A 25,931-nucleotide genomic window follows, 5' to 3' on the forward strand; every position below is an offset into this window, starting at 1 on the left:
TGAGGCTGGATGACCAGCAGAAGGGACATCTTAGAGCAATTCTTACATAGATAAATGGTTGGACTAGAAAACATCTAAGTTCTCTTCCATTACTATTTCTGTGGAATTCCGATTACATGAATTTGAAAAGGTTTGCACCCCTAAGGTGTTTCAGTGAATGTGAGTGGGTGGAAACGAGCAAATTACTAGATAGGAATATGTTGAATTTGTTTGTCTTTTAATGTTTAGAAGAGTGGAAGACTCTGGCTCCTGCAATTCAGCTAGTGAATATTATTCCAGGCTAAGCATTTAATAGGCAATATAGTATACCTGTAACTAAAAAAAAAGAGAGACTTTGTGTTGCCTTTTCCTTATAATTCTATTTTGTCATTTACCAGATGTCGGCATTAATTAGGTACCTTCTATGTGCCAGGTACTATGGCAAGCACTTGGATTACAAAGAGTGATAAAAGACAGCCTTGCCCTTGAAGAGCTCACAGTCTGATAGGGGAGACAACAAGCCCGCAAATACATGTAAACAAGCTATATGCAGGATAAATGCGAAGTAATTATAGAAAATAAATAAGAAGTAATTAACAGAGGGAAGGCACTAGAATTAGAAAGGTTTGTAAAGGCTTCCTGTAGAAGGCAGGATTTTAGTTGGGACTTGAAGGAAGCCAGAAGGCAGAGCTAAGGAGAGGAGAGCATTTCAGGTATAGGAAACAACCAGAGAAAATGCCTGGAGCTGAAAGATGGAGTGCCTTGTTAGTGGAACTGCAAGGAGGCCAGTGTCACAAGACCCAAGAGTATATGGGGGAAGGAGAAAGGTTTAAGAAGATTGGAAAGGTGGGGGGCTTGGTTATAAGGGCCTTGAATACCAAAAAGAGAAGTACCTGAGCCTGCAGTGATAGGAAACCACTGGACTTTATTGAGTATGGGGTGACATGGTCCAAATTGCACTTTAAAAAAATCACTTTGGTGGTTGAATAGAGGATAGACTAGAGGGAAGAGAGACTTGTGGTGGGCTGACCAACTGGCAGGTTATTATAGTAGTCTAGGCATGAGGTGATGAGGTCCTGCATTAGGATAATGGCAGCATCAGGAGAAAGTGGGGCATATTTGAGAACTGTTGGAAAGGTGAAATTGAAAGGCCTTGGAAAGAGATTGAATGGGGGGGGTGGTGAAAGATGGTTAGTAGTTGAGGATAACACCCAGGTTGTGAGTCTGGGGAACTGGGGTACACTCTACAGTAATAGGGAAAGTAGGATGGGGAGAGAGGAAGGCTTAGGACAAAAGATAAGAAGTTCTGTTTCGGACATATATAGTTTAAGATGTCTACTGGACATCCATTTCAAGATATTTAAAAGGAAGTTGGAGATGTGAGATTAGAGATCAGCAGAGAGGTTAGGGCAGCATAGTTAAGATTTGAGAATCATCAGCACAGAGATGGTCATTGAATCCATGGCAGCTAACAAGATCACCAAGTGAAACAGTATGGAAGGATTAGAGGACAGAAGAACACTGTGAGACACTCATGGTTAGTGGACATAACCTAAATGAAAATCTGGCAAAGGAGGCTGAGAAGGAATGGTCAGATAGTTGGGAGAACCAGGAGAGAGTGGTGTCCCATAAACCTAGAGAGAAGAGAGTTTCAAGGAAAAGAAGGCAGTAACTGTGTCAAAGGCTACAGAGAGGTCAAGAATGAGGATTGAAAAAAGATGATCAGATTTAGCATTTAGATCATCGTTGGTAGCTTGTGTTAGGCATAGCCAAGAGAGTAAGTTATAGTAAAGGATGGCTTATTGTTGATGTGATCCTGTTTTACTTCTTATAGTTATTGTAGTCTTAGAGTATTTTTACATGCTGATTATAAAACTTATATAGATTTATATGTGATAAAATTAATATGGCAGGGTTAATATTCAATTTTATTAGCTTACTTTACTATGATTGAAAGCTTTTATTTTAGGGAGTAAAATATATCTAAACTACAAAAGTAATGTTTGGTTGTTGCTAGAAGTACAATGATTTCTTGGAATTATGACACCACAAAAAACTATTGCATTTTCTAATATAAGCTCAATTTTCTCCCTTTCTTTTGTATAGGTTTCCACTTGAGTGGCACAGTGACAGAACCTGCAATGCAATCGGAGCCAGAAACTGTTTGCAACGTAGCTATCAGCTTTGATCGTTGCAAGATTACCTCAGTGACCTGTAGCTGTGGAAACAAGGACATATTTTACTGTGCCCACGTTGTGGCACTTTCTTTATATCGCATCCGCAAGCCAGATCAGGTCAAACTGCATCTTCCCATTTCAGAGACTCTCTTTCAAATGAACAGAGACCAACTACAAAAATTTGTACAGTATTTGATCACAGTGCACCACACAGAGGTTTTGCCAACCGCTCAAAAATTAGCAGATGAAATTCTTTCTCAGAATTCAGAAATCAACCAAGTCCATGGTAAGTAGGGTTTTTGTTCCATAAAATTTCATGTTTGGTTTCCTCTTTATCTTTAATAAACTTTTTTTTTGTATTTGCCTTACAACTCACTAGAAACATAACCTAAATTAGATGTTATTCCTAGATGGTTGGAGTTACAGATCTGTTTGTTAATATTTTCAACCATATTGTAGTTGTGGTACAATGGAGCATTCCATTAGACATTCTTCCTATATTTTCTTGAATATATGATCTTTAGATTTTTTTTTCCATTCAAATGTCCTTATCACTTTTGTTCTGGTAAATAACATGGTACATTATTTAATTCTTCCACCTTATGAACTATTACTAAAATCCAGGGATTTTACACAACCTGATGATGTGATCTGATTCCTTGCCCCAAGTAAGAGTGGTGCTTAAAAAAAAATTTTTTTAGTGGATTGGGGGAGAATAATGACAAATGGTACCTGTCTTCAAAAATTGTTCTGAGGGAAGCTCTTTGTGATCCTCAAAGTATCAAAGTATGATATAAATGTAAGCTGTTACTATTATTGTCATTAAGTTTAAGGATCATTCTTAAAAATGTAGAATATACAGCTATGCCTCACTTAAAGAATTGACATGAGAACTATAAGCAGATAATTTTACCTTACAAAAGAATTCCTGACAAGTTTTCCTTTGTGGATATGAAATACTTTCTTTACAAGAAATTGCCATTTGTTTTTCAGAAACACCTTTAGAGTAAAATGAGGCAGTAAAGTACATTATATCAGCAGTGCAATTATATAGGACTATACAGACACATATGTACATACATGTAGTTATCAGTAAGATTCATGGTTTTTTTCTTTAAAACCACAGTTAGATTTAATTGCATTTTAACAGACATTTAATTTCAGAAGACAGTGACATGTTCCATATCTAAGTAGTTCTTTTGAAGTGGTTCTTTTGAAGTGCTTTATCAAAGCAGAACCCGGCTAACCCTATTTACACTTGTACCTTCTCTTACTTGTCATCAGATATTGTCTACTTTTATAAAATGGTTACTAAAATAAAGTATTAAAGCAAAGTAAGGACCAAGTGAGATTAATACCTAACATGTTAAAAGGTATTTCTGATTCTTGTTCGGCATTTGTTTTGCCAGCATTCAAGAATAGCGATGACAAATAACATTGCTACACAGGTGCCTCAGAAAGATGGCAAAAGCAAATTTAGTGCATTTTTGGGAACAATTCTGTTTCATCCCTCATTATGTAGCTCAAATATCATTCCCCTTTGAAACTTCAGGCTTGCTAGGAGTTCTTCCAGAAGTAGAATTGCAAGTGGTTGATTTTATCTCCCTTTCCCCCAATTAGCTGTGTGACTGCCTTCTGGGCCTCAGTTTCTTAATCTGTAAAATGAGTTGGATTAGATATTCTCCAAAGTCACTTCCAGATCCAAGATTCTGTGCCTATTTTGTCATTTGCTAATTACATTGATTTTTTTTGTTTGTTTGTTTGTTTTGGAGGGGGGAAGGCAGGGCAGTTGGGGTTAAGTGACTTAGATCACACAGCTAGTAATTGTGTCAAGTTTCTGAGGCCGAATTTGAACTCAGGTCCTCCTGACTTGAGGGCCAGTGCTCTATTCACTGTGCCACCTAGCTGCCCCTACATTGTTTTTTAATGGTGATGGTGGTGGTGGGAAAAAACAGAACAGTTCGTTTATTGAGTCTTCTGTGCATTCATCTTCATAGCCAAATAATCTAATATAGTAGTGTTATATCTGAGTGTACATAATATAATCATAAAAATAATAAAAAGATATGATCAAATGGAAAATCTAAAATGTGTAGGTAGAAGTTGAATATAAAAAAATACTAGTACTGTAGAAGAATACTAAGATATCTGAATGTTGTATTTGGAAGAATCGTATCCACAATGTCATTGCTTTTTCTGGATTTTTCTAAAAAAGTCTATGTTGTAAGCTCTCGCATGCCAAAGTTTCTTTTTTTTTTAAAAATGGCTTAATTTATTTCCCATAGTGAAGAGTAAGCAAGGTAAATTGGTATTTGAAATTCATTTGATAAATACTGCTGTATTTCTTGCAATTTCTAAAATTAAGGGTGAGGGTGGTAAAAAGAGGAAATATTCAAGGTAATGGCGTGGACAGTGAGATGTAGAAATTTACCTTTTATCCCAACTATTGCATGAGAACAGTTGCATAAGAATAGTGACCGTTAAACAGTTTATCCAGTCAATCCTATCTTTTGAAAGTATGTTGCCAAAATAACTAGTACCCTGAACAACATAGGTTGAAGTAATTGCCTTAGTTCCTTCTGTTTCAGAAGTAGGAGACAGTAGGAAAAGGGAACGTGGGAAACAAGATTAGCTTGAAGTGTTGCAATAGGAAATTTGTTCCCTCAAGGCTCTGTGTTGTTAATAATAGATTAGCAGGAAGTGAGATAACAAGAACCTAGACTGGTTGTCCAAATACACATGCTATATTAAAAAAATGCTTTCTACATCTGATATTATTGAAAATTTATTAATGAGAGTAAGTAATGAGTCCTTGTTTTTCTCAATACATCCTCTATGGATTTGGCTAACTCTAACCATTCTTTGTTTAAATTTGTAAATCCCCCTAAAAAGTTCGCCTTACAAGTATTAATTTAGGGTTAACTCTTCTTAGGACAGTTAATTAACCTATTTTTGTTTGTATGACTGGAGAAAGGAGTATTTTTTTAAAGATGACTGGTTTCTAGTAAAAATGAGATAGCTGTTATATTGTTTCCTCCAGCTAGATCTTTAGTACATAAAACTTAATCATAATCAACTTTCAAAGCAATTCTTTGTCGTACTCTTTTATGGATATATTTTATTATGGGACAGGCAGAAATAGACTATGTTTTGGGGAAGAATTGGTAACACTTTATGTAACGAACTTTGATCTCTTTTTACCTTGTTAGATATCCCATCCCCGTGCCTTTGCACTGTTTGTCACTTATGTCTGGAATGCTCTATCCCTGCCTTGGCCTCCTAATTTCCTCTTCCTTCAGTTTTCAGCTCAGGTCTCATCTTCTGCAATGGACCTTTCCTAGGATCCTCAGCTTTCATCTCCAAGATTTCTCCCTATTTATTCTGTATATATCTTTTAAAAATTTTTTTAATTGATTTTTTTTGGTTTTACATCACTTTAATTTCTCCCTGCATCCCTCCCATGTCCGAGAGACTTACCTCATAAAACAGTTTTCTACTCAGTATGTATCTTGTATCTACCTAATTATTTAAATGTCGTCTCTGCTATTAGTTTGTGAGTGTCTACCTCTCTTTTCCTAAATTATAACTATAGAGCCTAGTATATACTAAATGCTTCATAAATACTTTCTGATTAATTGATTTTAAGTAGGGTTGGATTTTGAGCAATATGTTCAATGTGAACATAATGAGTATATGAGATCAATATGTCTTAATAATAAACTATAATTTTTAGAATATTTATTGTATGTAAATATTATATGCATATACTGTCATATGTTTTCTGGAAACAAACAGTCTATCATTTCCTATGGCACAATAATATTCCATTGCGTTTATAATACCATAATTTATTCAGCCGTCCCCCATTTGATGGTCATTGCCTTAGTTTCTAGTTCTTTGCAACCACAAAAGGAAAAGCTTTAAATTTCTTGTGTGAGATGATAGAGCTTTTTCTCTTTCTGTGATCTCTTTGAGAGGTATAGGAATAATATTGGTATTGTTGTGTCAAAGATATGCACAGCTTAGTAACTTTCTGCTTTCCAGAATGGCTGCACCAAATCAAAGCTCCATATCCTTTGTCCGTTTGGCAATTGGAGAATGGCTATTATTCTTATAAATTTTAATCAGTTCCTTAAATATCTTAGAAATGAGACCTCTATCAGAAAAACTACTTGCAAAGATTTTTCCAAGGTAGTGGTATCTTTTTTATCTCTTTTTAATCACATGGCATTGGTTTTGTTTGTGCAAAAACTTTTTAATTGTATGCAATCAAATTTGTCTTATTTTATCTTCTGTGATCCTCTTCATCCTTTATTTGTTCATGAATTCTTTCCCTATCTATAAGATCCATAGATGATGATTATGATAGCTAGCTTTATATAGCATCTTATGGTTTGCGAAGTGTTTTACATAGTATCTCATTTTATCCGCACCAACAATACTGTGAAGTAGGTGCTCTTATTAGACTGATTTTACTGATGAGGAAACCAAAGCTAAGAAAGAGATTAAGTGAGTTGTCCAGGACTCACAGCTAGGTAGTATTTGAGACAGGAGTCAAAATCAAGGTCTTCTGGACTCCCAAGTCCAGCACTCTATCCATTATACCACCTAGCTGCCTCTAAATCTCTAGATCTGAAAGATAATTTCTTCCTTGTGCCTCTAATTTCTTTATAGTTGACCTTTTACTCAAAATGTTCAGAACTTGAATTTATTATTTTTCTCCCCACATCCTCCCTCTTCCAAACTTACTTAATACTGCTGAGGATACGATCATCCTCCCAGATCACCCAGGTATGCAACCTACGTGTCAACCTCAACTGTTTACTCTCTCACCCCCACCCTGTATCCAGTCTTTTGGCAGTTGCTGTCAGTTTTACGTTCTCTTCTCTGATACTGCCACCATTGTGCTGTAGGCCCTCAACACTTGGACTGTTGCAGTAGTCTTCTTGTTCATCTCTCTGCTCAAATTTCTTTCAACATAACATAATATAATAAATATAACAACTTTGGTGGTCAGAGCTCTTTATAACCTACCCCTTTTTCTACTTTTTCAGCCTTCTTAAAGTTTACCAACCACCATGCACTTTGTGATACAGTGACACTGGCCTTCTTGCTGTTTCTATGTTGATTATCTACAATTTATCATATATATACATAAACACGCAAATGTATTTTTTGCACATAGTTGTTTTCATGTTGTCTCCTCCATTAGACTGTAAGCTCCTTGAAAGCAGGGATTATTTTTTGCCCTTTGTTATGTATCCTGAGTACTTAGGCGCACTGCTTGGTGCACTTAGGCATTTGTTTAACTTTAACAAGTGTTTATCTTATGTTTAACAAGTTATATGTTTGGAACTTATCTTAGTATGTGGTGTGAGTTGCTGGACTACATCTAATTGCTGCCAGCCTGGGAATCCTTTCCAGTTTTCCCAGCAGTTTTTGATGAATTGTGCATTCTTACCCCAGGAGCCTTTAAGATTATCGAACACTAGGATACTAGGTTTGTTTGCTTCTGGATGTTATGTATCTAATCTGTTCCACTGATTCTGCTTCTCTATTTATGTAACCAGTGCCAAATAGATTTATTGATTGCTATTTTGTCCTGTAGTTTGAAATCTTCTATTTCTAGTCCAACTTCTTTCCCTTTTTTATTTCTCTTGAGATGTTTGACCTTTAGTCCCACAGATGAATTTCATTATCATTTTTTCTAGCTCTATGAGTAGTCATTTGATTATTTGGTACATATGGCATTATGTAAGTAAATAAATTTTGGTAGTATTGTCATTTTTATTTTATTGGTTCAGCCTATTCATGAGCACTTAATATTTATTTGACTATTACTATAAGTATTTTGTATATAATTCCTGTATCTTGGTAGATAGTCACCTAAGGATTTTACATTTTACTATACATTGTAGTTATTTTTTTCTGTTATTTATTTAATATTTTTAGTTTTCAGCATTAATTTTCACAAGAGTTTGAATTACAGATTTTCTCCCTATTTCTACCCTCCCCCCACTCCAAGATGACATATATTCTGATTGCCCCGTTGCCCACTCAGCACTCCCTACTGTCACCCCACTCCTCCCCATCACCTTTTCCCTTACCTTCTTGTAGGGCAAGATAGATTTTTATGCCCCATTGCCTGTATATCTTACTTTCTAGTTGCATGCAAAAACTTTTTTTTAACATCTGCTTTTAAAACTTTGAGTTCCAAATTCTCTCCCCTCTTCCCTCCCCACCCACGCTACCTAAGAAGGTGAGCAGTGTTGAAGGCCACATGTGTATCATTATGCAAAACCCTTCCATAATACTCATGTAGTGAAAGACTAACTATATTTTGCTCCTTCCTGTCCTATCCCCCTTTATCCAATTTTCTCCCTTGACCCTGTCCTTTTGAAAAGTGTTTGCTTTTGATTACGTCCTCCCCCATCTGCCCTCCCTTCTATCATCACCTCTTTTTTATCTCCTTCCTCCTCCTTTCCTGGGGAGTAAGATACCCAATTGAGTGTGTATGTTATTCCCTCCTTGGGTCAAATCCAATGAGAGCAAGATTCACTCATTCCCCCTCACCTGCCCCCTCTTCCCTCCCAGCAGAACTGCTTTTTCTTGGCACTTTTATGTGAGATAATTTACCCCATTCTATCTCTCCCTTTCTCCCTCTCTCATCTCTTAATTTTATTTTATTTTTTTTAGATATCATCCTTTCAACTCACCCTGTGACCTCTGTCTATATATATTTACACACACACACACACACACACACACACACGAAGAGCATATATATGTTCCCTTTAGCTACCCTAATACTGAGGTCTCATGAATTATACACATCATCTTTCCATGTGGGAATGTAAACAAAACAGTTCAACTTTAGGAAGTCCCTTATGATTTCTCTTTCTTGATTACCTTTTCATGTTTCTCTTGATCCTTGTGTTGGAAAGTCAAATTTTCTATTCAGCTCTGGTCTTTTCACTGAGAACGCTGGAAAGTCCTCTATTTTATTGAAAGTCTGTATTTTGCCTTGGAGCATGATACTCAGTTTTGCTGGGTAGGTGATTCTTGGCTTAAATCCTAACACCACTGACCTCTGGAATATTATATTCCAAGCCCTTCGATCCCTTAATGTAGAAGCTGCTAAATCTTGTATTATCCTGATTGTGTTTCCACAATACTCAAATTGTTTCTTTCTGCCTGCTTGTAGTATTTTCTCCTTGACCTGGGAGCTCTGGAATTTGGTGACAATATTCCTAGGAGTTTTCTTTTTAGGATCTTTTTTTTTTTTTTTTAAAAGCAATTTATTTATTTAACATATTTGGTTTTCAGCATTGATTTTCACAACATTTTGAATTACAAATTTTCTCCCCATTTCTACCCTCCCCCCCACTCCAAGATGGCTTATATTCTGGTTGCCCTGTTCCCCAGTCAGCCCACCCCTCTATCACCCCCCTCCCCTCTCATCCCCTTTTCCCTTCCTTTCTTGTAGGGCAAGATAAATTTCTACGCCCCATTGCCTGTGTATCTTATTTTTTAGTTGCATATAAAAACTTTTTTTGTTTTTGAACATCTGATATTAAAACTTTGAGTTCCAAATTCTCTTCCCTCTTCCCTTCCCACCCACCCTCCCTAAGAAGTTGAGCAATTCAACCTAGGCCACACATGTATTATTATGTATAACCCTTCCACAATACTCATGTTGTGAAAGGCTAACTACATTTTGCTGCTTCCCAACCCATCCCGCTTTATTGAATTTTCTCCCTTGACCCTGTCCCCTTTCCAAAGTGTTTGTTTTGATTACCTCCACCCCCATCTGCCCTCCCCTCCATCATCCCCCCGCCTTTTATTTTTTTTTTTTATCTTCCTCCCTCTTCTTTCCTGTGGGGTAAGATACCCAACTGAGTATGTATGGTATTCCCCCTCAGGCCAAATCTGATGAGAGCAAAGTTCTCTCATTCCCCCCTCACCTGCCCTCTCCCCTCCTCCCATAGAACTGTTTCCTCTTGCCACCTTTATGCAAGATAATCCACCCCATTCTATCTCTCCCTATCTCCCTCTCTCAGTATGTTACTCTCTCATCCCTTAATTTCATTTTATTTCTTTTAGATATCTTCCCTTCATCTTCAACTCACCCTGTGTCTGCTCTCTCTCTTTTACATATATATATATATATATATATATATATATATATATATATATATATATATATATATATATATATATATATATATACATATACATATAAACACATATATATACACATACATATACATACATACATATACACATAGATAGATACATACATACACATTCACTTATATATATATATACATAAACACATATACACATATATACATATGTATATATATACATATATACACATATATGCATATTCCCTTCAACTACCCTAATACTGAGGTCTCATGAATCATACTCATCATCTTTCCATGTAGGAATGTAAACAAAACAGTTCAACTTTAGTAAGTCCCTTGCAATTTCTGTTTCTTGATTACCTTTTCATGCTTCTCTTGATTCTCGTGTTTGAAAGTCAAATTTTCTATTCAGTTCTGGTCTTTTCACTGAGAAAGCTTGAAAGTCCTCTATTTTATTGAAACTCCATATTTTGCCTTGTAACATGATACTCAGTTTTGCTGGGTAGGTGATTCTAGGTTTTAATCCTAGCTCCATTGACCTCCGGAATATCGCATTCCAAGCCCTTCGATCTCTTAATGTAGAAGCTGCCAGATCTTGGGTTATTCTGATTGGGTTTCCACAATACTCAAATTGTTTCTTTCTGGCTGCTTGCAGTATTTTCTCCTTGATCTGGGAGCTCTGGAATTTGGCAACAATATTCCTAGGAGATTTCTTTTTGGGATCTATTTGAGGAGGCGATCGATGGATTCTTTCCATTTCTATTTTGCCCTGTGGCTCTAGAATATCAGGGCAGTTCTCCTTGATAATTTCCTGAAAGATGGTATCTAGGCTCTTTTTTTGATCATGGCTTTCAGGTAGTCCAATAATTTTTAAATTATCTCTCCTGGATCTATTTTCCAGGTCAGTGGTTTTTCCAAGGAGATATTTCACATTGTCTTCCATTTTTTCATTCCTCTGGTTCTGTTTTATAATATCCTGATTTCTCATAAAGTCACTAGCTTCCACTTGCTCCAATCTAATTTTTAAGGTAGTATTTTCTTCAGTGGTCTTTTGGACCTCCTTTTCCATTTGGCTAATTCTGCCTTTCAAAGCATTCTTCTCCTCATTGGCTTTTTGGAGCTCTTTTGCCATTTGAGTTAGTCTGTTTTTTAAGGTGTTGTTTTCTTCAATGTATTTTTCAGTATTTTTTTGGGTCTCCTTTAGCAAGTCATTGACTTGTTTTTCATGGTTTTCTCGCATCCTTCTCATTTCTCTTCCCAATTTTTCCTTTACTTCTCTAACTTGCTTTTCCAAATCCTTTTTGAGTTCTTCTATGGCCTGGGGCCAGTTCATGTTTTTCTTGGAGGCTTTGGTTGTAGGCTCTATGACTTTGTTGTCTTCTTTAGGCTGTATGTTTTGGTCTTCTTTGTCACCAAAGAAAGAATCCAAAGTCTGAGACTGAATCTGGGCGCGTTTTCGCTGCCTGGCCATATTCCCAACCAACTAACTTGACCCTTGAGTTTTTCAGTGGGGTATGACTGCTTGTAGACTTACGAGTTCTATGTTCTACGTTTGGGGGGGAGGTGCCAGCTCTGTCAGAGCCGCACTCCTCCTTCCCCAAGGACCCCCAGTCCAGACTGGGCTTAGATCTTCAGCAGGCTGTTGCACTCCTGCTGTGATCCGCCACTTAATTCCCCCCACCAGGTGGGCCTGGAGCCGGAAGTAACAACAGCTGTAGCTGCCCCACCTCCGCTGCCCCCGGGGCTGGAAGCCGAACCGCGAACTCCTTCCACTCCCGCAGCTTTTCCCACTAACCTTCTCTGCAGTCTTTGGTGTTTGTGGGTCGAGGAGTCTGGTAACTCACATATTCAGGGCGCTAGGGCCCCCTCCGCCCGGCTTCTGGTCTGGATCGTCAACGCCGCTCTGGCTGGGCTCTGCTCCACTCCGTTCCCAGCTCCCAGCTCCCAGCTCCGTGTGGAATAGACCTCACCCAGAGACCATCCAGGCTGTCCTGGGCTGGAGCCCTGCTTCCCTCTGCTGTTCTGTGGGTTCTGCCATTCTAGAATTGGTTCAGAGCCATTTTTATAGGTTTTTGGAGGGACTCGGTACGGAGCTCACTCTAGTCCGTGCTTACCAGCCGCCATCTTGGCTCCGCCCCCCTTTTTAGGATCTTTTTGAGGAGGTGATCTGTGGATTCTTTCAATCTCTATTTTGCCCTCTGGCTCTAGAATATCAGGGCATTTCTCCTTGATAATTTCTTGAAAGATGATATCTAGGCTTTTTTTTGATCATGGCTTTCATGTAGTCCAATAATTTTTAAATTCTCTCTCCTGGATCTATTTTCCAGGTCCGTGGTTTTTCCAGTGAGATATTTCACATTGTCTTCCATTTTTTCATTCCTTTGGTTCTGTTTTATAATATCTTGATTTCTCATAAAGTCACTAGCTTCCACTTGCTCCAATCTAATTTTTAAGGTAGTATTTTCTTCAGTGGTCTTTTGGACCTCCTTTTCCATTTGGCTAATTCTGGCTTTCAAGGCATTCTTCTCCTCATTGGCTTTTGGGAGCTCTTTTGCCATTTGAAGTAGTCTATTTTTTAAGGTGTTATTTTCTTCAGTATTTTTTTTGGGTCTCCTTTAGCAAGTCATTGACTTGTTTTTCATAGTTTTCTCACATCGCTCTCATTTCTCTTCCCAATTTTTCTTCTACTTCTCTAACTTGCTTTTCCACATCCATTTTGAGCTCTTCCATGGCCTGAGACCAGTTCATGTTTTTCTTGGAGGCTTTGATATAGGCTCTTTGACTTTGTTGACTTCTTCTGTCTGTATGTTTTGGTCTTCTTTGTCACTAAATAAAGATTCCAAAGTCTGAGTCTTAATCGGCGTCTGTTTTCACTGCCTGGCCATGTTCCCAGCCAACTACTTGACCCTTCAGTTTTTCAGCAGGGTATGACTGCTTGTAGAGAGTACTTTGTTCCAAGCTTGAGGGGATGCACTATTGTTTTCAGAGCTATTTCTACACAGGAAGCTCTGCCACACCAGTGTTCCTCCTCCCCCAAGAACCGCCAGCCTGGACCAGACTCAGATCTTAAGTAGCCTCTGCACTTCTGCTCTGATCTGCCACTTAATTCCTCCCACCAGGTGGGCCTGGGGCTGGAGGCAACTGCAGCTGTATTTCTGTAGCTGCACCGCCCCTGCTGCCCCTGGGGTGGTGACTGAACCACAAACTCCTTACACTCTGTCCCTGCAACTTTTCCCACTAACCTTCTCTGTTGTCCTTGGTGTTTGTGGGTTGAGAAGTCTGGTAACTGCCACAGCTCACTGATTCATGGCGCTAGGGCCTGTTCCACCCGGCTCCCAGTCTGGTTGGTCCGGACGCAGCCCATGCTTGCCCCAGCTGACCTCTGCTCCCAGCTCTTTGCACGATAGACCTCACCCAGTGACCATCCAGGCTGTCCTGGGCTGGATCCCTGCTTCCCTCTGCTGTTCCGTGGGTTCTGCAGTTCTAGAATTTGTTCAGAGCCATTTTTATAGGTGTTTGGAGGGACCTGGGGGTGAGCTCATGCAAGTCCGTGCTTTCCAGCTGCCATCTTGGCTCTGCCCTCCATTTTAGTTATTTTAAATGAAATTTCTCTTTTTATCTCTTCCCTTTGGATTTTGTTGGTATTATTCAGAAATCCTGATTATTGATGTAGATTTATTTTCTACTGTGCAACTTTGCTGAAGTTTTTGTTTTAACATGAATGTTGTATCTGTGTTGTTGCAATTTTAGTATGTATGCTGTCAGTGCAAACATTTTGCCATTTGTTATTACCTGTGTGATCTCAAGTGACTCCTTTAGCCTCTCCGGGCATATCTATATCTATATCTGTATCTGTCTGTGTACTTAGATATTGATAGATACAGTTAGATAGTCATCTGCAAAAGGGGAGGTTGGACTGGTTGATTTCTAAGGTCCCATTTAGCTTTAAATCTTAGAATACTGTTGCAGTAGTGCAAGAGTGAAATAATAAAGAACTGTAGCAATGGGAATAGACATAATAGAAGTACTCTGTGAAGCCTTGCTAAGATTCAATTAATAACTCTGGTTGGGTAATGGGCAAGGATGGTGGGAGTCCTAAGTTTACATATTACACCCTTTCACTATACTCACATATATAATATGTGCAACCATATTGACCTTCTATTATTTTCCTTTTCAGTCTTTTTGTATTGGCTCAGTTGTCCTCATATCTGGACATATTGTACTCTTTCCTTACTTCTACCACTTAGAACATCTACTTCAACACTCAGCTCAAGTGCCACCTTCTACATTTGCTCATCTCCTGCCCTGTAACTGTATCTGCATAAATAGATGCATGCCTCCCCTGATAAAATGTAAACTCCTTAAGGGCAGGAGCTGAGTTTTTTTTTGGGGGGGGGGGGGTGTCTCTGTAACCTTATATCTAGCATATTTTAGGCACTTAATGAATGTTTGTTGAATGATCAAAATTTTCTTGTGTGTAAAAGGAAGAGGATAGTCTAGATATATAAGCTGCCTTTCAGCTATAACATTTTCTAAACTCACCAATGACTTACTTTTTCAGCATCTTCATGAATTCAAGATATGAATTAGATAATAAAGCATTCAGCGGTCTGTGTTTTAACAGGCTAAGCCTTTCCATGTAAATCTTACCCATAAATTCAGTAACTTTGTGATACTGAGAGCAAATACTTTTTTCAGCTTTCTTGAGACAGAGACAGAAGGACAGAGGGAGGGAAGGAGAGGAGAAAGCACAAAAATGAGCACCACAAGATCTTTAAAGACCTTGGTGATCTACCAAACTTAGAGGGCCATGTATTTAGACAAAAATTCAGTCCAGGTTTTTTCCTTTAATACTAGGTAGCATATTCTAAACAAATAATATTCAGATGATCAAGAAAAGGATAATTGAGTAACAAATTAAAACTACTAAAATTGACAATAGTTTCTTCACAATACTACATTGTTAATATTGGTTTCAAGGCTACTAGTTGAAGGAACAGTGTTCTCTTCCCAAACTAAATGTGTTCTTTTCACAGAATCCTAATCAATTTTGAGTGGTACTGTGAAACAGTATCCTAGGTTTTATTCTTTGCTAATCTAATTGCTTTCTTTTCACAGTGCCAGTCTCATTTGGAAGAGGATCCTATACTATTTTGTTACTTTGTTTTCGTGTAGTACCTAATGATGGCATATTAAATGCAGGTTTCAAATATATGTATACACAGAAAAAAAACACATGACATTTGTAAAAATTGGTTTTTTCTTTTCTTTACTGAATAGGCACAGGTCGCATGGTCTTTCTCCATATTTCTATGTGGAGCGTTGTGCTCATTGTAATTAGAATTGCATTGAGCAACCAGTTTCCTGATTAGATGATGTCATTACTAATGCCATATGTCAGTTGTGATGTATTGCAGAATTGCTTTTAGTAAAACAAAAGTACCATATTCAAGTCAAATTAGTAAATTTATTATCTAGAAGAGAATGAAATTTCACATTTTAATATATATTTTTCTTTTTAAATATTTTATTTATATCTTTTTAACATAACCTTTATTCTCACATGCCTTTTCCCCATACCTTGTTCAGAGAACATCTATTGTAACCAAAGAATAAGAAAGGAAAATAGAAGAAAAAGCAATTCAACACTGTTAGCTTTCATGTGGTGGTTCATAGTTTGCAGCTCTTCTTTTTAGAACTGCTCATATCCTTTTGACTATTTTTCCATCAGGCAATGGCTCTTGTCTTATATAGTTGTATCCACTTCCTGTATATCTTGGATGTTCTACCCTTATCCTATGAAATTTGATATGAATATTCCTCCCTCTGATCCCATCAGCAGCTTCCCTTATTTTGGTTGCTTTGGCTTTGTTGCAACAAAAGATTTTCAATTTAAGTTTTTAAACATGTCTTCTTACTTCATCATAGTTATCCCAAGTACTCTTCTTCTCTTCCTCCCAGAAAACGATCCCATATAATAAATAATATTTTTCAAAAGGGGAAAAATCAGCATAATTTCTCAATGCATTGAAAAAGTCCAAAAACATGTGCAGTTTGTAATAGCTGTAGACTTCCCACTTCCACCAAGAGGTAGATTAGGGGTATTTTTTTTATGTGTTTTCATTCAGGTTCTATAATTTGTAATTTTGTTAAATTCACTTTTGATTTTTTGGTGTGTAGTCTTTCCATTTACATTGTTGTAGTTACTGCGTATATTGTTGGCTTCATTTACTTCACTTTTTATCAGTTCATCTTTAGATGCTTCTCTTGTATTCATCACACACGTCATTTCTTCCAGCACAGTAATATTTCAGAATTTGATTTGGGCAAAAATTCAACTTGTGATGATCTTTCTCCTTTTTAAACAGACATATCTGAAAAAGCAGGTATTCACTAATACATTACTGTGTGAGCAAATGGAAATTGCGTCCTTGCGATGCACCCTGCATTTGTATTCATTCTTTTTAAATGCGTACTACATGATATAAGGATATTTTATTGCTTTTTGAACATATAAAAGTACATGATTATCCTTGTAAATGAATAAGATATTATTATACTATCAAAAATAAATGATAATAAGGGATGAATAATAAACTCAGATAAGGGGAAAATAATGGAGGAGGGGCTATAAACTCTGACAAATCTATTTGAGTTATTCAAGATATATATTGATGGCCATGCTGCTTGCTTATTTAGTTGCCATTTAGCTGAAGGGAAAGTCATTTATTGAAATGGGAGCAGAGACTGGTATTTTCAGTGTTTCTCCTTCAATTAAACTGTCCAGTAAAGAATCTTTTTTACTAGGTTCTTGAATTGCAGAACTTGTGGAGTTATGATAAGGATTGACCATTTATAATGGAAGATAACATTCATTTTCAAAAATCTTTCTCTCAAATCATTATCCTCTTTTTCCCTTCTGCTTCAAAAATTTTTTAAAAAAATATATAAATCTCTGATTTTTCCTCTCTTTTCACCCCTTTCTGCCAATGGCTAATTATAGATTTTGCCTTCAGTCTGTAACCCACAGACATAATGTTCCTATGTTCAGAACCAACAAGTAGTAAAACTGTAGGAGATGACATTATTCTATATAAGTTCTACAAAGAAGCTAAATTAATTACCTCCACAGTGTAGACAGCTGCTACCTGCGTGCCATCTGAAAAGAGTGAGTTTGAAACTTTAATTTTAACAGTAAGCAACAGTGATACATCAGAGTTGAAAGCTTCCCTTGGGAAAAGCTGTGTTGCTGAGAAAAATGTAGAGAAGCAATTGAACATTTACTATGTAGAAGTTGTTGTTTGTGGAAATAAGAGGATGGATGCTAGTCTAACGTTGCTTATGGTTTTCCTCTGTTGAATATAAAACCATAGATCACCATAACATTAGCCCAGCAGTGTTGGTTAGTGTAAAGAGCACAGTAGTTAGTGTCAGTGGATCTGGTTTTGAGTCCTGATAGTGACTGGCACCTTGATAGTCCTCTAGTTTTCAGTCTCTTCATATGCAAAATGATACGGTTGGACTAAATGATCTAAAGTCCTTTCCAGCTCTAAACCTATTATCCTGTGTAATACAGAGTAAAGATTATTTGCTCAATTTTAATACTTTGGTACTCTAAATATTTTTTAAATGATAGGGTATTTTCATGTGGTACCTCAAAAGCACAGAAGTGTGAAACTATGGAGAGATTTAATTTGGTTCTTTTAAAAGATTTTTCTTTTAGTATGCCTGAAAAGTGTCAATTTAAGATAGAAAGACCCTCAGAGGCAGTGTGTTTGTAGTGGAAAGCACACTGAGTTCTTAGTACAAAGACTTGAATTCAGATCCTGTCTTTATTACTTACTGTTATTGCGACTTTTAGCAATCCACTTTAATTCTGTGGGGCATCAGTGTCCTCGGATGTAAAATGAGAAAGTTGGGCTAGATGATCCTTCTTTTCTCTTATTCCAATTCTAGGTCTTTTATTCTAATTCTAAGCATATGGCTTAAAATTCTAATTCTAGTTCATTTTCAACCTAAGCCATGGGTCTTAAATTTGTCTCTTCTGTATTTATATGGTATATCTCAACCCAGAAAGCAAAAAAAGAGAATGTTTGTGGATATAGACTTCATGTCTGTACTCCCACCATGTGATTCCTGTTCACAAAGGAATTATAATAGGACAAGAAGCTCTGTCTCATGGTTGTTTTACAGTACACATAACATCCTTGGGCTGATGCACAACTTGATTTTAATTCCTTGTATCTAATTCCTTAAAATATGTCTTAAAACAACCAATGATAGTAGAAACTGCCATTATATATGAAGATAGCTATAAGGGGTAGAGCATAGTGAGAGAAAGGCATGAGAAAGGATAGGTTCAGTTAAGATGGCACATGTAGGAAAGGAATGAGAATTGACAGTAAGAAATGTAAATGGAACTCGACTGGAGAGTGTTCTGGGTACAGATGAAGAGACAGTAAGGAGAACTGATTCCTGTGGAATGTCTTCTTCAGTTTCTGGGCTCATAAACTTCATGGTATATTGTTCTGTATTACTCCCTTTTCTCTGTCCTCCCCCAATCTGCCTTGCCACCATTTGTCATCCACGTCAGGCCATAGATCTCCATTTTAAAACATTAGATGACATAGTCCTCCTCAGTTCTGTTTGTGGCTAGTAATAGTTCTGGTGATTTCCATATTCCTTGTGGTTACTACTATATATTATATAGTAGTGTAGCATTAAATAGAGTTATAATGCTGGCTATCCTCAGCCCTTGAAACTTTTTAATTTCTGGACTATCGTGGCCCCAGGATTGGTCTAATTTATATTGAATGTCTCATCATCATCTACAAACTCAGCATACCAAATATCTTGATGCTCTTTTCCCCTTAAATCTACATTGAGCCTTCTCCCCTACTCTCATCTTCCCCACTTAACCTCACATCACTTAAATGTCTTTCCCCACTGTCATCTTCCTAGTGTACATGGAAAAGTGGCCCTTTTCCTTGCCAAGGTAATTGTCTGTACCCATGATTCTCTTCCATCTCATCTTCTCCCACAGATCATTCCCTCAATCATCTCTACTCTCTTATTAATATTTAGCCTTATCCTATTTACTGGCTGCTTCCCTGACATAGACAGACATGCCTACGTCTCCCCTATCCTTAAAAAATCATTTCCTCTTGCTATCATCCTTTATCTCTCCTCCTCTTTATGGCTAATCCCCTTGAGAAAGCTATCAACACTCAGTACTTCCATTTCCTCTCTTCTCACTCTCTTCCAAACCCTCCTCACTATGGTTTCTGACATATCATTCAAATAACGTTGTATTCTCCAAAATTGCCAATAATCTCTTGATTGACATACAATGACTTTTTCTCGGTCTTCATCCTTCTTGACCTTTTTTTCAGCCTCGGACATTATTAATCAGCTTTTCTCATGTATGCTTTCTCCTCTCTAGGTTTTTGTGACACTGTTCTTTCCTCACTTTTCTCCTGCCTACTTTTCACATTCCTTTTTAGTCTCCTTTGCTACATTTTAATCCAAATCATGCCTTCTGACCATATCTCCTAAAGATCTGTCTTAGGCCTTCTCCATTCCCTCCCAGGAATTCTTAACCTGAGGTTCATAAACTTGTTTTAAAAATATTTTATAACTAGATTTTAACATAACTTGTTTCCTTTGGAATCCTTTGTATTTCCTATATCTAAAAATATGATTCTCAGAAGGGGTCCATAGGCTTCACTCAATTTTCAAAGTGGTCTGTGACACAAAAAAGGTTAAGAACCCTGTTGGGCTCATCAATTCCATGTCAACTATCATCTCTTTGCAAATGAGTCCCAGATCTGTATATCTCTAGCCCTGCATTCCCAACTGCCTCTTGGACATCCAGAATAGAACTCATTATTTTACCCTCCAAATTCTCCCTTCTCCAGAACTTCCCTATTACTGTCAAGAATACCAGATCCTCCCAGTCACAAAGTCTTGGAACTTTGATATCTTCCTCAACTATTCCTTCACATTCACCCCATAGCCTGTCTGTTGCCAAGCCTTGTCATTTCTACCATCACAACATCTCTTATGTATGTTCCCTTCTGTCCAGTTGTACAGCCACTACACTGATACAGGCCCTCATCACCTTGTGTCCAGCCTATTTTTAATTGCCATCTGGTTGGTCTCTCTACCTCAAACTCTCCCCACTCCAATGCATCCTCCACTCACCCAACAATCTGATTTTCCTAAAGTGCAGGTCTGACCATATCACAGTACACACACACAATTAATTCCAGTAGTTACTTATTATCCTTATGATCAAAATAAAATTTTCTTATTGACTTTTGAAGTCCTTCACAACTTGGTCCCTTCCTATATTTCAAGTCTTCTTTGCTTAACTCCCCTGCTAGTAGTTTATGATCCATTGACGCCAGCCTTCTTGCTGTTCTTCACACCTGACATTCCATCTCTGGCCTCCTTTTCTTGCACTGAGTGTTCCTCGTTCTTAGAATGATCACCTTCCTCCCCTCCACCTTTTGGCTTCCTGAAGGCTCGGCTCAATTTCTACCTTATTCTGTAAGGGGGTGGGGCTTTCTCAGACCCGAGCCCCCACTTCCCACCACAAATGCTAGTGCCTTCCCTCTAATATTATTCGCCATTTGCACTCTATGTTTTATATGTGCATAATTGTTCGCATGTTGTTTCCCCCATTAGAATATGAGCTCCGTGAAAGTAAGGCAATGCTTTTGCCTTTCTTTGTATCACCAGAACTTAGCACAGTGCCTGGCACGTATTAAGTGCTACTTAGGTCTTTGTTGAGTGACTGACTATAATATTTCTGTTGTGGTTACTGCTGTCCTCCTAAATAAAAAAGGTTTTTTTTTTTACTTTAAAACTGACCTCAACGTGTGCTTCTCCTTTACTCCATACCCCATTTTCTAGTCAGTTGCTGAATTTTATCAATTTGACCTTACATATCACTTGAATCTCTCCCCTTCTCTCCATTCCCACCCTCAGGCCTCATCGTTCCTCACTGAAACTATTTTAATAGCTTCCTAATTCACCCCTCCACCCCCAAAGACACACATACACACCTCCCATTATCCACCTTTTCTAAGCCATCCTCTATTGCAGCTGTTAAAGTAGTCCTCCTAAGATGCAGGTGTCTGAATATGTCGTTTGCCTTCTCACAGCTCATTAGTGGTCCCTCATTGCCTTTAACATAAAATGAAGACTTCTCAGCCTAGCCATCCACAGTTTGGTTCCAATCCTGTTTTATATGGCTCCCCTTCATAGTTCAACATTTTAGTCAAACTGGGCAAGCTGTTTCCCACAGTTGGTGTTCCACCTCCCACCTCCATCTCTTCACTCAAATTATCCCTCATGTATTTATTCTACATTTCTGCTGTGTTGAAGTTCTTACCTTGCTAGAAGAGTTAGCTCAGGTGCCACCTCCATGAAGTCTTCTTTGATTTCCCCTACTATTACTGCTTCTTCTCTCCTCAGAATACCCTCTATTGACTTAACAATATGTGTATACACATGCACACAAAGTCTACTCAGTAGAATTTATGGGACTGTTTTGTTTATATCTTCTGTCTGCAACACAAATTCGGCTCTTAAATCCAACTCAACACCTTGTACATTATTGTGCTTTTTGTTTCTTGAATTAAATTATTAGGCCAGCCTCCCAAGCAAAGAAGAAAAAGGAGGCCAAGGGCTTCCAGTTTAAATATGAAAAGCAAATCTCAGGCTTCAATTTCCTTGGATTCTTTCAGACTTGAGGCAGACTCAAGGCTCGTCTAGAAGAAACCAATAACCCAGGATTGGGTGAGAAGTAGAATTTTTAAAGTACCAGGCAAAAGTGAAGAGAAAATTAAGATGCTTTACTTTTTTAAACAAGAAATAATTTTGCTTTCCCTGGAGACAAGATAACTTTCAAGAATTATACTTTAGTCATAATCTTAAAGTAGCCAACAAAGATTAATTATGCAGTTAAATAGTTAAAACATTTGCAATTATGAACAAATAAGGCTTGTAAATATGAAGGAATTTAAGTCTTAAAAAGCCATATTTCACATGCAGAAATGCACATACAATTCTAACTCATACATAATTCTATTTAGTGTGCTTAGTACAGAAAAATGAGCAGCACATTTAGTCAGTGCTTTCCTGTTCTCAAAGCCAATAGCTGTAGTTATGAGGAATTTGTAGTAGTATCTTTTCATGTTAGGGAACCAGACTTAGCAAATGCTTTCGTGTGCTGCGATTTTGAATCTCCAGGCTTTAGTACTTCAGAATGTGTTTGGTTACTTCTTCCACCATTAGTAGTTACCTTTTGTTTGCATCTGTAAGAGAAAATGGAACATTATCTATATCAAAATACATTTGACTTGCATGGCTGCTTTTTATTGCCAAATAAACATGCCAGCTCTTCTCAGTTATAGAATCCTAGAATTTATAGTTGAAAGGGAATTATGATGGTTAAAGATCATCTACTCCATGTCCTTCATTTTACAGAAAGAATACTGAGCCCTAGAAAGTGTGTGGCTCAACTGTGGTTTATACCTATAGTCAGTACATGCAATATAATTCAATTTTGCTGATATATGTCTGGGTCTTGGGAAAAAGCACAGATTTTATAGGTTATATATGGGTTATATAGGTTATATAGGGGTTCTATACATCCCTCTGCAAGGTTAATAACTGTGACCTAGTGAGTAATCCAGTTAGCATCTCTGTCTTAGTTTCTCATGAGTAAAATGAGATAATCATATTTGCCTTATCCAGTAGGGGCATTGTGTCCTGTCAACTTTAAAACACCATAGTAGAGTTTTTTCTTGTATATCTCACTGCTTCACTGAGCGGATTGTCTATATTGATAGCTTTCTTATCAGCTGTGCATTCATAAAATTATATTGATATTTATATTAGGAAAAGTGTAATTAAGGAAAATTCCTTAAATAATTTGATGATTACATAGTACATTCCAGAGCCAGATATAAACATTTTAAAATTTGTTACTACTACCTTATGGTAACATGGGAAATGAGAGTTGAGTATATTTTGAATTGCATGTACATGGTGAAAATCAGAGTCTTTTCCTTATCCAGATGGAAATCCACTTAAAATGATTGGAGTGTTTGAGGTGAAATTGATGGTAAGATAACATATAACCAAAGTGTCCTGAAATAGACAACTCTCAGCTTTTCAGGAATATGTGATTCACTTGTGATATCCTATATTGGTCAGTTAGGTGTTTGGTTTGATTCTGACATACACTGATTGTATGCATCTGGACAAGTCACTTAACTTAATGTTTACCAGGCAGTTCTTTAAGACTGTCACTTGCAAGACGTTTGATGGTCTACATTGGTAGAGTAACTTTCCTCAAGTGAGCTTCCCATATTGATCAAATCAAGGGGAAAAATGGGTGGGAGTGGGGGCGGGAATGAGAGAAAATTCAGAAGATAACCCACCAAAATTATTGAGGTTTAAATAAATAACCCTGATGAAGAATGAATGGAGGGTAGGGGGGAGAACATTTATTAAGCACTTGTTTTGTGCAGAGTAGTGTGTTAAATAAATACTAGGAATACAGACGGAAAAGTGAGACAGTCCCTTTCCCCATGGAGCTCATATTCTAATGGCTAGGCAGTAAAAATGGAAGGTTTTAGCTTCAAGTTAGATAGAAAGGTGCCATTGTCTTTGGGATGCAGTAAACAAAGCAGACAGTAATGCCTCCTTTTTATTATAATTTCTACTGATAGAATCCTGTCTTTTTTATGCTGGGCCATTTGACAGTGCCCGGGACTTTGGTGGCAGGAACTATATTTTTATGAGTCTTCAGGAACTATGGGAAGGAGCAGTTGCCAGATTGCATCTCCACAGGGGTTGCTTACTAGGATGATGGCTTCAGGAACTGCATCGAAAACATTGATGTTACCAAGGCTCTTGGATTTGGGATCCCAGGACTGTCTTTCTTGGAGTCTGAGGGGAAAGGGTACTCAAAGTGGTAGCCATGCTTTGATTTGCCTAGCAGGTACTTTTCCTTGTCTCTCCCTCAAGAAGGATGACGACTGCTTCCCTGACTTATGGGTGGTAGTCAGTGTATTAAGAAAGAATGATTAGTGTTTTCACTGAAAGGGGAGCATGAAGAGATAGCTTAAAAGTTGTTAAGGAGGAAATTGTTAGTATAAATATTAGCAAGGATTTTGAGACATATCAAAAGATTTTGAAGTTTTCTCCTGGGTATTTTTTGGTAAAGGTAGACCAATAGACTATCTTTCTAGCGGTAGTTTTATTTTTTTTTTTTAATTTAATTTATTTAATGTATTTCGTTTTCAGCATTGATTTTCACAGGAGTTTGAATTACAAATTTTCTCCCCATTTCTACCCTCCAGCCCACTCCAAGATGGCGTATATTCTGGTTGCCCTGTTCCCCACTCAGCCCTCCCTTCTGTCACCCCACTCCCCTCCCATCCCCCTTTCCCTTCTTCTCTTGTTGGGCAAGATAAATTTCTACTCCCCATTGCCTGTGTATCTTATTTCCTAGTTGCATGCAAAAACTTTTGTTTTTGTTTTTGAACGTCTGTTTTTAAAACTTTGAGTTCCAAATTCTTTCCCCTCTTACCTCCCCAACCACCCTCCCTAAGAAAGCAAGCAATTCAACATAGGCCACATGCGTATCATTATGTAAAACCCTTCTGCAATACTCATGTTGTGAAAGATTGACTATGTTTTGCCCCTCCTAACCTATGCCCCTTTATTGAATTTTCTCCCTTGATCCTGTCCCTTTTCAAAAGTGTTTGTTTTTCATTACCTCCTCCCCCTCTCTGCCCTCCCTTCTATTGTCCCCCCTTTTTTATCTTCTTCCTCCTTCTTTCCTGTGGGTAAGATACCCAATTGAGTATGTATGGTATTCCCTCCTCAGGTCAAATCCGATGAGAGCAAGATTTACTCATTCTTCCTCACCTGCCCCCTCTTTCCTTCCTACAGAACCACTTTTACTTGCCGCTTTTATGCGAGATAATTTCCCCCATTCTCTCTCCCTTTCTCAATATATTCCTCTCTTATCCCTTAATTTGATTTTATTTTTTTAGATATCATCCCTTCATATTCAACTCACCCTGTGCCATCTGTCTACATACACACACACACACACACACACACATATATATGTACACATTGACACACATATATGTATATATATATACATGCATTTTCCTTTCAGCTACTATGATACTGAGGTCTCGTGAATCATACACATCATCTTTCCATGTAGGAATGTAAACAAAACAGTTCAACTTTAGTAAGTCCCTTATGATTTCTCTTTCTTGGTTACCTTTTCATGCTTCTCTTGATTCTTGTGTTTGAAAGTCAGATTTTCTATTCAGCTCTGGTCTTTTCACTGAGAAAGCTTGAAAGTCCTCTATTTTATTGAAAATCCATATTTTGCCTTGAAGAATGATACTCAGTTTTTCTGGGTAGGTGATTCGTGGTTTTAATCCTAGGTCTGTTGACCTCCGGAATATCATATTCCAAGCCCTTCAATCCCTTTATGTGGAAGCTGCTAGATCCTGTGTTATCCTGATTGTTTTTCCACAATACTCAAATTGTTTCTTTCTGGCTGCTTGCAGTATTTTCT

The 25,931-nt window shown here is 37.6% G+C and overlaps 1 protein-coding gene across 1 annotated transcript in view; it reads left to right on the plus strand.

The window, feature by feature from the left end:
* The window catches only part of ZSWIM6 (zinc finger SWIM-type containing 6), a 214,738-nt gene that overhangs the window by 135,722 nt on the left and 53,085 nt on the right, over window positions 1–25,931 (plus strand). The window contains exon 2 of the mRNA XM_036741249.1: window positions 2,086–2,442. Within this exon, the coding sequence (XP_036597144.1) occupies window positions 2,086–2,442 (357 nt within the window). The remainder of the gene's footprint in view (window positions 1–2,085; window positions 2,443–25,931) is intronic.

The sequence above is a fragment of the Trichosurus vulpecula genome, chromosome 1 (assembly GCF_011100635.1).
Source record: "Trichosurus vulpecula isolate mTriVul1 chromosome 1, mTriVul1.pri, whole genome shotgun sequence".
Taxonomy (NCBI): Eukaryota; Metazoa; Chordata; class Mammalia; order Diprotodontia; family Phalangeridae; genus Trichosurus; species Trichosurus vulpecula.